Genomic DNA, 14725 nt, shown 5'->3' on the forward strand with positions numbered 1-14725 from the left:
ATGTACCAAGTGTTGTTGAATTGTATACTTTTAAATGGGTCAAGTGATGGAGCACTCAGTTTGCTCAGTGGGTAGAGCATGACTCTTGATCTAGGGGTTGTAAATTTGAGTCCCACGTTGACTGTAGAAATTACTCAAAATAAAATTTTTTAAAATGGTTAAAGTGGCAAAAGTTATGTGTACCTTACCCCAATAAAAATTTTTAAAAAACTAAAATCATTAAATGTGATAATGCAGAAAAGCATGCAGCTTAAAAAATGGCTTTGGGGGGACGCCTGGGTGGCTCAGTTGGTTAGGCAGCTGCCTTCGGCTCAGGTCATGATCCCAGCGTCCTGGGATCGAGTCCCGCATCGGGCTCCTTGCTCCGCAGGGAGCCAGCTTCTCCCTCTGACTCTGCCTTCCACTCTGTCTGCCTGTGCTCGCTCTCGCTCGCTCTCTCTCTGACAAATAAATAAAAAATAAAATCTAAAAAAAAAAAATGGCTTTGGGTTTCTCTCATTTTCTGCTCTTCTTATTAACTACATGTATTTCAAATATGCAGACCCATGTCTCTAAAAGAAGAGATATAAAAATATGTGGCTATAGATAAGCATAGATTCATCCATCTGATGAGTGAGTTTGGAGAACCTACTATATACCAGAAGCCATATTGGCACTGAGTGTTCAAACATGGCTGAGAAATGGTCTTTTTCAGGGAGCCTGGCTAGCTTAAGCAGGAGAACATGCAACTCTTGATCTCAAGGGTGTGGGTTCAAGCCCCACAATGGGCCTGGAGCTTACTTAAGGAGGGGGAAAAAGGTTTTTTCCCTAAATGAAATTTAAGCCTTATAGAGAAAAATTTATAAACAAGTAATGATAACACTATGTCATATCAACAAGTGGTTTTTCCTAGTAACAAGACTGTACCTTCTGTTAAGTAACTTCATATTTCTGGTTACTGCTGAATGGAGGGCTCAAGAATATTTTTTAGGGAGCTTTGTTCTGAAGTCAAATAAAGTTTTTTACCAGTTTTGGTAATTGTGCTATTGTTGAGAGTTGCCCACAGTACTATGAGAGCACAGGTGATGGAATACTGAACACTACCTTGGCAAGCTCTGGGCAGGTCTGCCTCACAGAGCAGGCAGTGCTTACTGAATGCTTAAAAATGACCAGGAATGTCCTAGGTTGATGAGGTAGAGACCTACGGGAACTCCATGCAAAGTCATGGACATATGAGTAGACACAGTATCAGGGATCTGTTAGAAGACTCAGCAAGAATAAGACACTAAAACAGTTAGCTTTTCCACTCCTGAAGGGCCATTTATATTATGATAGGAGCATGGATTTTGTCTCAGAGACCCCCCAACTGAGAATTACCTAGCTGAGTCTAGTCAAATTCTAGAACTACATGGTAATGAAATTGTTGTGCCCTAAAAGTCACTACATTTTGGAGTGGTTTATTACCAGAACATTACTAACTGAAGCATAGACCAGAATTTGACATTGGCCAAGATTAACTTTAAAAAAATGACACGAGAGTGTGCTACTCTCATTCTCAGGGTTGGGAGTTCGAGCCCCACATTGGGTGTAGAGATAACTTAAAAATAAAATCTTTAAAAATAATAGATAAAGCAATGACATGGATGGAACTAGAGGGTATTATATTAAGCAAAATAAGTCAATCAGAGAAAGACAATTATCATATGATCTCCCTGATATGTGGAATTTGAGAAAGAAGGCAGAGGATCATGGGGGAAGAGAGGAAAAACTGAAATGGGACAAAACCAGAGAGGGAGACAAACCGTAAGAGACTTTTTTTTTCTCCTAAAGATCTTATTTATTTGACAGACAGAGATCACAAGTAGGCAGACAGCCAGGCAGAGAGAGAGAGAGGAGGAAGCAGGCTCCCCGCAGAGCAGAGAGCCCGATGCGGAACTCGATCCCAGGACCCTGAGACCATGACCCGAGCCGAAGGCAGGGGCCCAACCCACTGAGCCACCCAGGCGCCCAAAGCGTAAGAGACTTTTAATCTCGGGAAACAAACTGAAGGTTGCTGGAGTGGTGGGGGTGGGAGGGATGGGGTGGGTAAGTGATAGACACTGGGGAGGGTATGTGCTATGGTAAGTGCTATATAGTGTGTAAGAATGATGAATCACAGACCTGTGCCCTGAAACAAACAATATATCATATATTAATAAATATATATCTAATAATAATAAAAATATAAATATAAAATATAAAATAAAATAAAAATATGACATGACATGAGCCCAGGATCCTGACGGGTTATCCATTCCCAACTGGGCAAGGAAAAAGGCCAGAAAAAGTTCAGGCTACAGAAATGGAAGGTGACGTGGGTTGTCACCTCACCTCTGCCATTTTTTCACTACTGGCTACTTAAGTTCTCTGAGTGTCTCTTTTCCTAACCATAAAGTAAAGACGGCAGTAACTTCTTTAGAGAGGATGAGAATTAACTGACATAATGGATATAAAGTGTCTGGCACATAATGGGAGTCTGACTTTTTTTATTATTATTTCAGGGCTTGCAATTTTTTATTCATTTTTAAAGTAATTTGTTTTCTTTTCTGGAAAGAGCACTGACCATAAGATCTGTTTTCTTACCAAAGTTTTAAGTATACAATACAGTATTGTTAACTATAGGCCCTGTGTTGTATAGAAGATCTCCAGAACTTATTATTTTTCATAACTGAAATTTTATACCTTTTAACCCACACCTTCCCTTTTCCATCTCTCCCCAAACCCTGGGAACCATCATTCTACTAGGAGTCTATTTTATTTCGTTATTTTCCTTAAATATTGGAAGGCTTCATGAATTTGCATGCTCTCCTTGTGCAGGGACCCAGCTAATCCTCTCTGTATCATTACAATTTATTTATTTATTTATTTATTTTAAGATTTTATTTATTTATTTGACAGAGAGAAATCACAAGTAGATGGAGAGGCAGGCAGAGAGAGAGAGGGAAGCAGGCTCCCTGGCGAGCAGAGAGCCTGATGCGGGACTCGATCCCAGGACCCTGAGATCATGACCCGAGCCGAAGGGAGCGGCTTAACCCACTGAGCCACCCAGGCGCCCTGTATCATTACAATTTAAATATCTGCTGCTGAAGCTAGCACGAGTTTGACTATTTTAGATTCCTCATATAGTGGGATCCTTCAATGACTTGTTTTATTCCACTTAGTATAATCCCCTCAAGGTTCATCAATGTTGTCACAAATGGCAAGATTTCCTTCTTTTTAAGGAGGAATAATATTCCATTTTGTGCATATACTGCACTATTTTTTTTTTTTTAAGCTGGCTCTACACCCAACGTGGGGCTTGAACTCACATCTCCAAGAGAAGAGTTGTATGCTCTGCCACCTGAGCCAGCCAGGTGCTCCTCCAATGCATTTCTTTATTCATTCAGCCACTGATGGACATTTCGGTGGTTTCCATATTTTGGCTATTCTAATAATGCCACAATAAACATGAGAATACAGATAACTCTTCAAGATCCTGATTTCAAGTCCTCTGGATAAACACTCAGAAGTGGGATTATCGAATCATAGGGTAACTCTACTTTTAGTTTTTCAAGGAACCTTTACATTGTTTTCCACAGTAGCTGTACCTACCTGCATTCCCACCAACAGTACCCAAGAGTTTCCTTTTCTCCACATCCTTAAGAACACTTATTATTGTGTGTCTTTATTAAATAGCCATTCTAATAAGCGTGAGCTGATACTATCTCATTGTGGTTTTGATTTGCATTTCCCTAATGACGACTGATGCTGAATACCTTCCCATCTACCTGTTGGCTACTTATATGTCTTCTTTGGTGAGTATGTTTTTAAACTCAGAGGAAATGGGCCCAATGGAAAGACTATTCTAGAACCTCCAGAGAGGTTCTCATAGACAGGGCTTGAACATGCTCCTCACTGTCGACTGGAAGCCGCAGCTCCAGGGGGCATGTGTATTCTCCAAGAACCAAGAAAGGAGCCCTCCCACCTGTTGGCAGTGAGTTGACACATGGACGTCTAGTGTCAATGGGCTTTACCTGTGGTATTAAAAGGTCCCTGAAGGGTCTGTACAAGAGCTTGGATCTCAGGCACATTCTCCTGCAAGGCTTGTCCACTGAAGAGGGGGTTGATTTTGGCAGCTTTATGACCATGTTCACAGTATACTGTCACCAATCTGGCAAGACCATGATCAACTGATTCAAGGGGGAAAGAAAACAGTACAAACAATTTAGGAAATCCCCACAAACCAAAAAAAAAAAAAAAAAAAATCAATTTTTTTCAAAGAAGTCCTTGCTGGCTTAGACTTTTTTTTTTTTTTTAAGATTTTATTTGTTTATTTGACAGAAATCACAAGCAGGCAGAGAGGCAGGCAGAGAGAGAGGAGGGGAACAGCCCCCCCCCCCCACCCCCCCCCCGCTGAGCAGAGAGCCCGATGTGGGGCTCGATCCCAGGACCCTGGGATCATGACCTGAGCCGAAGGCAGAGGCCCAACCCACTGAGCCACCCAGGCACCCCTGGCTAAGACTTTTTAAACGTGTTGCTCCTACCACTATATCTCAGGATTAAAGACTACAGAATCCAGGAAAACACACTTATCTCCTTAAATTTATCTCGTGTGTGCTCGCTTCGGCAGCACATATACTTAAATTTATCTCGTGAGTGCTAAAGCCACTAGTGGAAAAGAGAGAGAACTGAGTGCACATATGTACAAATAACTATGCCTGTCTATAGATCGTAAAAGGAAACACCCCATATTGAAAAGAATTGTTAAAATGCTGAAATTCTGGATAATTACAATTCTTTTACTTATTATTTGAGATTTTTAAGTATTTGGCATACGGTGCCCAGGTGGCTTAGTCATTAAGTGTCTGCCTTCAGCTTAGGTCATGATTCTGGGGGGTCCTGGGATCAAGCCCCACATCAGGCTCCCTGCTCAGTGGGAAGCCTGCTTCTCCCTTTCCCACGCCCCCTGCTTGTATTCCCTCTTGCTTTTTTCTCTGTCAAATAAATAAATAAAAATCTTTAAAAAATTTTTTGACATAAAAAGGGACACCTGGGTGGCTCAGTCAGTTAAGCATCTGCCTTCAGCTCAGTCAGTGATCTCAGGGTCCTGGGATGAGTACAGCATCAGGCTCTCTGCTCGGTGGAGAACCTGCTTCTTCCTCTCCCGCCACCTGCCATTCCCCCTGCTTGTGCACTCATACTCTCTCACTCTCTCTCTTGTTCTCTCTCTGGCAAATAAATAAACAAAATCTTTAAAACTATGTATTTGACATTTAAAAAAAGAAATGGAACTACAAAATCAATGTTACATTTCTTTCTCTATTTCTAAAAGGCTCTTGGTACAGTTATTTCATAGACTCATGAACTCTTACTAGATCTAGAAAAAGATCTTTAAAATTATTCTGTCACTCACATAATTAAAAAAAAAAAAACCCTTTATAAAGCCCTAAATGAGTGGTTCCTTAGTCTCTGCTTGGAAGAGAGGCATTCTCTCTCAATGAATTCAATTGGTGATTTTCTATTGAGCCAAAAACTGCTTTTCTTCCCCTTTTCCACCTAAAAGTTCTTCCCAAATTTGAAGAAAAAAAAATCCTACATGCCCACACTCAGTTCACCTTCAGTTCATCAAGACAGCCTTACAAACTGAGCGCAAATCCCTAAAGATGAGCAGATCTACTCTTAAGGGCACACATTTTCTGAGCATTTTTTTCAGTTTGTGTTTTTCTTCTTAGAACCCAGAGAAAATTGTTAGCATATTTTGAAACATATTTTGAAACATCTAGTGACTATTTCATGAACCTTTATTGTCATGTAGTGAGCTACACATGTTGCTTGGGTTTGTAGTCAGAGAACTGCAAAATGTACCTCCTGCTATAGGCTCACAGGAAAGAACAGAGATGAAATGAACATGTAAAAGACATGTTTGCACTAAAACAACAGTTAGGAGGTTCCATATTATGTCTAATAAATTAGTAAAGGAATTAAACAATCCCAGAAATGAATTGATTTCAGTCTGGAGGGTAGCCACATGAATTGCTGTAGGGCTCTACCCTGAACCCTACTGAAGTTCTCAATTGATGTTACAACGTAGGAAACCTTCAGATCCATGGCTAAAATCCAGATAGACCATGTCTAAAGCATTGTTCCCATTGGCCACGCCTTAAAAACACATTCTTGAGGCACCTCGGAGGCTCTGTGCATTAAGCCTCTGCCTTCAGCTCAGGTCATGATCTCAAGGTTCTGGGATCGAGACCCACCTCGGGCTCTCTGCTCAGCAGGGAGCTTCCCCCCCTCTCTCTACCTGCCTCTCTGCCTACTTGTGATCTCTGTCAAATAAATAAATAAAATCTTAAAAAAAAAAAATTCTTCCTTCCTGCCCGAAGAAAACAAAACAAAACACAACACAACAAAAAAGCCCACATTCTTCCCTGGGCTTCTGTGGCATTGCAAGATCCCAGCTTTCCTCCCTGCTCACCGGCTACTCAACCTCAGTCATTTTGGGGGAGCTCCTTCTTTGCCCATCTCTATAATATTAGTGCTCTGCAAGTCTGCTCTGAGCAGGGTGATCTCCTGCACTTTCTGCAGCTTCTAGTAATGTACAAAAAACTACATCTCTATCGGGACAAGTCCAGTAGTAAATATGTGGGGTTATCATCACCAGCCTCAAATCAGTAGCCGCGTTGAAAACATTCTCTTAGCGAACCTAGGTCACGTGCCGGAGGTCAATGCTCCGATTTCTAACTGCTCGCCAGGCTTTTCATGCTACTCTACAGCTGGGGCGTGGTGTTGGCACAAGAACATGCAGACACTGCGTTTCTGGCAGAGCCAAAGAGATCCCCTCCCCTCCGCACCTCTACACTTATCCTACATCCACCCCCAGAATCTGTTTTCTCTCAAACCCTCCTACCATTGTTCTGGTTTCTTCTGGGGACCCAATCCCGTATCCTTTCCCTCTGCCTCCCAGATCTTTCCATTGTGACCTCTGGAATTCTGCTCCATGATTAACAAACCTCTCTGCATTCTTACCCTCTTCTTTAAACATTCCTTATACCCCTGTCCTAACTGGAACCTGCTTCCCCCCACCAGAGGACAGGGGGAGGTGAAGTTACTCATCCCACATCCACCCCTCAGGTATTGAAGGTGGGAGTCAAAGCCTCCTTGTGCCTCAAGGACAATCCCCTATCCTTATTACATTCCCGAACTGTTAGGGTTCTAACTCTGCAAACCCCCAGTCCTTTGAGGGACACGCCATAGTATTTTCAACTAATCTCCATTTGCTAATAGCCATTACAAAACAATGTTATAGGAGAAGCTTAAGGGAAAAGTGTCAGTACATGTAGATAAAAAAGACTATAAACTATATATAGCATGAGCCTGCTCTTCATTAAAATGTGTACAGTACATAATGCATATTTCAGCATGTAGTCTATAGTCTATATAGCATAATATTAGTATCAATATATTTCACATATATGTATGTGTGTATACATATTTCATATATGTCAAGGAAATGGACCAAAAATTTAGGGATTATCCTATATTAAAATTCCTGATTTTTGGTTTTTCCTTATCATATTTGCTGAGTTTTCCACAATGAACATGTATAGAGCTCTTTAAATTGTACCCATTTAACTGACTTATTGCCTCTTGTACTCTGAAAGCTTTTTTTTTAAGGCTTTATTTATTTATTTTGACAGAGACAGAGAGAGAGAGAGAGAGCACAAGCAGGGGAGAGCAGCAAGCAGAGAGAGAAGAAGTAGGTTCTCCGCTGAGCAGGGAGCTGGATGTGGGGCTTGATCCCAGGACCCTGAGACCATAACCAGAGCCGAAGGCAGACACTTAACTGACCAAGCCAGCCAGGCGCCCCTGAAAGCTTTTGATAAGGAGGTTTTCTCCAGCGCGCCTGGCACACCTGTCCCCACCCATGTACTTCATGCTTGTACGAATTGGTTCTATTTGTTCCTATGGCTGTTGCTTTGGGCAAAAGTAAAATATTAGGGGGAAAAATCATAAAAATCTAGACAGACATTGTATTCAGATTACTTCCATAAGTGCTCTTAATTTTAAAGATTTGCAAATATAAAAACAAAAATAAACATACTTGTTAAAATACTTAAAACATCTCTCCTTTCTTTATCATACTCCTTGCATTAATAACCTTTTTTGAAATTAACTTACATGAAATTAACAGGTTCTAGCTTCAAATGCACTGGATAAAAGTGTTTCACCTGTATTATTTTTGTAGCAAATGAGAGCATGGCAAATGAATACATATATTTCTCATAAAAATAACTTCCTAGCACTGTACAAATAAGCCAAGAGATTACTGTAAAAGAAATAAATGTCTTTATGTTAGGCAAAGAACTTAGTCCTCAGGATATCTATAGAAGTTCAGAAGAATGTAATTTGATGTTTAAATCCTCAAGAAGCCAGAGAGAAGAGGGAAAACAAGAGCACATATACACAACACCTCTTCAAAACGAAAGGGAAGATATTGAAGGCAGGTTTCTGGCTCAAGAGACTGGCACACAGTAGATGCTCAAAAAACATTTGTTATGAACTGAATGAAGTCCTAAGAGTCAGCATATCATAAAAGTCACAGAACCCTTGTGATAGAAGTTTTCCGGAGCTCTCAACCTAGAACTGCTGTGGATCCTTATTCCTTACTTCGAGGCCCTCTTTTCTGAGAACTGCATCCCCCCATTTCAGGAAGTGGGTTCCTGAGGCCAAGTCTACCTCATGCCCTTCTGTCTCCCTCCCAATTAACAGATTCCCGGGACACCATAGTTGGGTGGGTCCGATTTAATCTTTCCAGGATTTATGATTTGGGATTGGAAGATACAGGTGGTTCACTAGGCCTGTTTGTGCAAACAACATGGTTTATGCTGAATACTTGCTTTCCTTCTGGAAGTCTGGAATCTGAGCACATGCAGAGGATGCTTACATGAACATCTGCCAATAAAAACCCCGGGTGCCGAGTTTCTGATCGACTTCCAGGTTAGCTACGTCACACGTCTATTACTGTGTGGTCAAAGAGGTGTGCATTCTGCATCACCCCTCATGGGGGAGAGAGCATCAGAAAGCCTACATTATGATCCCACTGTGTATCCTTATTACATCACTGTGATAAACTGAGCCGAGAGTAGAACTATTAGGCTGAATGCCCTAAGTCTTTCTGGTGAATCTCTAAATGTGGGGGTGGTCTCAAGGACACCCAACACGCAATATGGGTGGCAAAGGAGCGAGTACACTAACAGGTGTGCCTTGTAGGCCCACCCACAGCCTTTGCCAATTATCCCAAAGTTAGTTCTGGTCTTCTTCCTCCCCACCCCCAACAGAGTCTTGGTTACTACACATACCCTTTGGTTCTGGGAGATACCCTTGTATCTTTCAAATAAAGTCCCCTCTTTGGGTTAGATAGCCACAACTGGTTTCTGTTGATTGGGACCAAAAGAACCTTAGCTAACAGGGGTGTGAAAAAAAGAATAATGACAGGGATATCTACATCAATGACTTTATTCTCCCCCATAAGCAAGCACAGTGGGGGCGCTAAAGAGTTTGATTTTCAGGAAGAAAGGGTTCATATTAACCATCATGAAGTACACAGGCAGATAAACTAAACTTAGTCCTTAACCTTAAAGTCAGTAGAGTTCTTTCTCATCATCTGGTCATAAATAGCCTCCCCCAAAATATCTAGATCAGATCCAATAATCTTCTTCCACTCAAGGCAGCATATGCTTATAGCAAGTGGGAACGTTGGATAAAATGACTGAAGACTCCAAGAAAGAGAATTTCGTAACTGGAGTCCCTCTGAACCCCAGGAAAATGCGATGGCTGCCTCCCAGATTCAGCTCAGGAACGTTGTAGATAACCACATTAAAACCACAAGTACCAGAATATTGTATTCTCTACAGCAAACTCTGACTGGTCTGCAACTGAGTTCATTTTATACCATCCTCTCTCGTTCCATCTCAAACACAATATGTTTATTAGATAAATTTATTTTGCCATATATTTCGTTCTTAAAAGGAAATAAAAAAACAGATTAAACAAAAAACCCTTGTTCTGGTCCTTCCTGTTTTTCTCCCAATCCTTTCCTAAAGTAAGGGTCACTGACTGATAGTAAATGGTAGTAAAAAATAACTTAAAAAAAAAAAGATTTTATTTATTTATTTGATAGAGAGTGTACACACATGTACATACAGGGGTGTGCACATGTGCGCACAGGTAGGGGGAGGGGTAGAGGAGGAAGAGAAGGAGACTCCTTGCCTACCAGGGAAGTCTGATATGGGGCTTAATCCCAGGACCCTGGGTTCATGACCTGAGGTGAAGGCAGATGCTTACCCGACTGAGCCACACAGGCATCCCAAGAATTAACTTTTGCTACACATCGTGTTCAGTGTTTCACACACAGCATCTTACCTAACTCTTACAACCCTGAAATAGGTATCCTTAGCTGCAGAAGAGTAAACTGAGGCTCAAAGAGGTTAAGTGACTTGCAGAATGTCACACAAAAAGTAGAATTTGAACCCAAGCATATTTGACTTCTACCCAGTCTTTTATCCATTATACTACAACAAAAAGTGAAAAGGGAAGTCCAGAGCCTACAGCGAGGGGGATGAGAGAACTGGACATCATTGAGACATTAAAAAAAAAAAAAAAAGTAAAAGAGCTAATGCCATTAGCCTTTTTTGGTCTGCATTTCTTACTCCAGAATTATGGAGAATTTTAAAACTCTCTAATGCAATAAGATTTTCTTCAACTGCTTTTCCCATAACTCCAGTAAAGGCTCCCATTATTTCTAATATGCAACATACTCACAACCTCACTCCAACTATTAAAGCTCACTGCCAAAGTCAGTAACCACTCAATGCTGTTTGGAATCCTAAGGCTCCCATCTTCTGCTTGTTCCTAAATTCCTCCATTTTTTGTAATCCAAACCTTCCATCATTAAATTTATACTCATGAATCAGCACTCTTCCATTTTCAACTGGGATTGTTGTTCAATAAATTCAAGCTTACCCAAACTGAGGTTTACAGAGGTTAAAGTACAAGCTGTTACTAAGAGCCAGATACAAAGAACACTCACCACAGGTCAAATTTTAACTGGTGAAACCACTGCCATCTAAGAGGTTACTAGAAGCAAATTCAATACCTCCTTAAAGCCTCCATGTAATAGAAGTCTTAGCAAATGATGCAGTCATCCTACGCAGGCACGGATTTTCAGCCAGGATAAATATTTGAAGAAAGAAGGCTGATGACAGAAGGGCAAAGAGGAAAAAGGAGGCGCCCTAACTTTGGTCATACCTCCTCCCATTTCACTACGTCACCTTTGACTTCAGGAGGGCCTTTCCCTTTGATTAAGTCTGTCAACACCAAAAAGTTGTGTACATGATCCACCAACTCAATCCTTCCTCTCAACCAAGATGGTACCTTTTAAGACAACTGGCAGGCATTAAGCACTCCTGTTCTAATTCATAGAACTGACCATGAGCACACACTTAAATGGAACTTAAGAAAAAACACAGCAAGTCTTCATTGTGCTCATCAGTCAAAAAGAAATTATTACTTTTTCTAAAACATAGTAATATCATCTATTACCCAATGTATACAGTGCTTCCTTTCTTGATACTTGGTGTGATGGGGGTACATGCAAAATTCAAATGCACTAAATATTACAAATAAATTGCACATACAGAATCGTATTTCCATTTCTCCATAGGATTTTATCATTTAATAAGTATTCAGTGAACTGTGGAGCTGAGATAAGGTAAGATAAGGTCTTCACCAGGCAGGATCTTACAATGTGAGAGGATGGTCCCTACACAAATACACACGGTCATAAAATGTTCCGTAGAGTTCAAGAGGTCCCATACTGAGAGCTGAAGGAGCTCAGATTAGGACAGGCTGGAGTTGTATAGACAGATGTCACAGAGGAGATGTGAATGGAGATGGTAAGAAGTGGAAAGGCATACAGGATAAGAGCTAGAACATGGGAAATTCATGTTGGAGAAAGGTAAGAAAGAAGGGAGAAGGGCACTGAGTATCTAGCAAAAGAATCTGTATTTTACTCTGAGAGGCAAAGTAGAGCCTTTGGACATCTGAGTTTAGAAAATGACTTGGGTGCCTGCGTGGCTCAGTCATTGGGTGTCTACCTTCGGCTCGGATCATGACCCCAGGGTCCTGGGGTCAAGCCCTGCATGGGGCTCCCCGCTCAATGGGAAGCCTGCTTCTCCTTCTCCCAATCCCCCTGCTGTGTTCCCTCTCTCATTGTATCTCTCTCTAACAAATAAATAAATAAAGCCCTTTTAAAAAAAGAAAAGAAAATGACTCAATGAAACCAACGTTTCAGAAAGATTGGACTAAGCCGGACAGGAACTAGGCTATACATTTTAATACCAGTGAGGCCTACCAGTTTTATCTTTTTGAAGTCATGCATCTCTTTGAGAATTCAATGAAAGCTATAGGCTCTTTGCCTAAAAATAGACACACACAGAGTCATGCAAAGTCTACAGACCCTCTGAAACTTTTTCGTAGAGATCCACGGGCCTTGGATAAGATGACCTGAATTAACTATTTTTGTGCAGCAGATGAGAATTAAAGACCTGGACTAGGATCCCAATAGTGAAAATAGAAAGAAGGCAAGGCTTTAGGAAACACAGTGCTCAAAATCTGATATTAAGGGGCGCCTGGGTGGCTCAGTGGGTTGGGCCGCTGCCTTCGGCTCAGGTCATGATCTGAGGGTCCTGGGATCAAGCCCCGCGTCGGGCTCTCTGCGCAGCGGGGAGCCTGCTTCCTCCTCTCTCTCTCTGCTTGCCTCTCTGCCTACTTATGATCTCTCTCTGTCTAATAAATAAATAAAATCTTTAAAAAAAAATCTGATATTAAGTATGAGCTGAAAAAGTTGAAATTGGGTTGCTTGCCCTGGATTTTTACAATTCGTGTGTAGCAGAGACTCCCACAACTCCCGGCATCCATTTTCCCTTCTCTTTCATAGTAATACATAATCGAACATACAGCTTCCCAGAGCAAAGATATATGTCCCTGCCTCCAAGGCAGCCAGCTGGCCACGTAACTAAGTTCTGACAAGTGAGAAAGTAGGAGCAGTGATGGTTGCACCTTCTGGATCTTGTCCTTAAAGGGAGAGGTGTTCCCTTTCCCTTCACCCTTTCCTCCACCCTGCTGGCCAGACTGTGGATGCAATGGTTACCCATCCTGGACCAGAGTGGAGAGCAGTACCCACAGGATGATGAAGAAACAACACAGAAGGAGCCTAAATCCCCTAGGGCTTTGCAGAGCAGAACTGTCATACCAGCTCGGACCTCGACTCATCTTACTTAAATCACTGTTATTCCATGGGGCGCCTGGGTGGCTCAGTGGATTAAGCCGCTGCCTTCGGCTCAGGTCATGATCTCAGTGTCCTGGGATGGAGCCCTGCATCGGGCTCTCTGCTCAGCAGGGAGCCTGCTTCCCCCTCTGTCTCTGCCTGCCTCTCTGCCTACTTGTGATCTCTCTCTCTGTGTCAAATAAAAAAAAAAAAAAAAAAAAAATCACTGTTATTCCAGGTCTCTGACACAGCCCCTGAACTTACCCTATCTAATATACAATCTGGTACCCAAGGTGGGTTGCTATCATAACAGAGCCCAAAATACACATGACATTGGCTTAGCAGTCTGGCAGTAGGTGCCAAGGACTAGATCTTTCAGACTAGAAAGCTAATGGGCACTGTGCTATGCTGCCTGAAAAAACACGTGGAAAACTGTCACCTGTGATATCCTGCAGGCAGACTTATGTCCACAGGGCTGTAGCTTAGTAGTGTGTGATCACTGTTTCTTTTCACTTTCAGGAAAGCCCTGGGAGAAAGATGAGGTCGAGCGGGATCAAACAAGAAGAGATGGAGGGAAATTCAGCTCTGCTAATGGGAGGACTCTATACCTGGAAGGCAGATCCTGGCAAGTTTGGAGAATTAGAAGCACTCAGAAAAGGTGGTTCAGGGTGGGGCAAGAGAAGTGGGGGCACCTGAGTGGCTCAGTCAGTTAACCGAGGGTCTGCCTTTGGTTCAGGCCACGATCCTGGGGTCTTTGGATGGAGCCCCATGTGGGGCTCCCTGCTAAGTGGGAAGTCTGCCTCTCCCTCGGCTCCTCCTCCCACCCCCCCAACCCCTTGTTCTCTCTCTCTCTCTCTCTCAAATAAACAAATAAAAATCTTAAAAACAAAACAAAACAAAAAACCAGAAAGAAAGGAAAGTGAAGAAAAGGTGTTTCAGAAGAGGCTGCCTTAGCAGGAGGTAAAAAACAGACAAACCCTCCATCAAGTACCTTCTAGAAAGCATTTACTATGAGACAGTGGGAGCCAGCTAAGCCTACAAGGTCCAATAAAGGGCGTTGCTTTCCGCTACTATTTTTAGATGGTCTCAAGGTAAGCACCATTAAGTTTAGAGAGCTAAGTAGGTAGGGCACAGAAGCAGTAAATAAAAAACCAGAGGTTTCAAGCTTAAAAAATAGATCTAGATAAGATCTTTGACTGAAGGCAATTTGCTCATGGAATGACCACAGGCAAAAAGACTGCAGACCTATGACTGTTCTAAAAGAACTGTACTGTTGGGTACCTGAGTGGCTTATGAGCAACTGGCTCTTGATCCCTGCTCAGGTCATGATCTCAGGGTCCTGGGAGGAAATCCTGCATAGGCTCCTCCTCTCCCTCTGACCACCCCCCCCTCACATAAACA

General features: G+C 42.1%; 1 protein-coding gene and 1 non-coding gene across 5 annotated transcripts in view; both read right to left on the minus strand.

Moving 5' to 3' along the window:
* The window catches only part of DHTKD1 (dehydrogenase E1 and transketolase domain containing 1), a 56732-nt gene that overhangs the window by 37258 nt on the left and 4749 nt on the right, over positions 1–14725 (minus strand). For 3 of the 4 annotated variants that reach the window (XM_059404324.1, XM_059404321.1, XM_059404322.1), the window contains exon 2: positions 4032–4187. The exons of the other annotated variant lie outside the window; for it this stretch is intronic. In XM_059404324.1, coding sequence (XP_059260307.1) covers positions 4032–4187 — 156 coding nt within the window. The remainder of the gene's footprint in view (positions 1–4031; positions 4188–14725) is intronic. 4 annotated transcript variants of the gene reach the window in all.
* On the minus strand, positions 2791–2894 carry LOC132021010 (U6 spliceosomal RNA). Its single transcript, XR_009405196.1, has one exon. It is a non-coding gene; the product is annotated as a U6 spliceosomal RNA (small nuclear RNA).

The sequence above is a fragment of the Mustela nigripes genome, chromosome 6 (assembly GCF_022355385.1).
Source record: "Mustela nigripes isolate SB6536 chromosome 6, MUSNIG.SB6536, whole genome shotgun sequence".
NCBI classification, from domain to species: Eukaryota; Metazoa; Chordata; class Mammalia; order Carnivora; family Mustelidae; genus Mustela; species Mustela nigripes.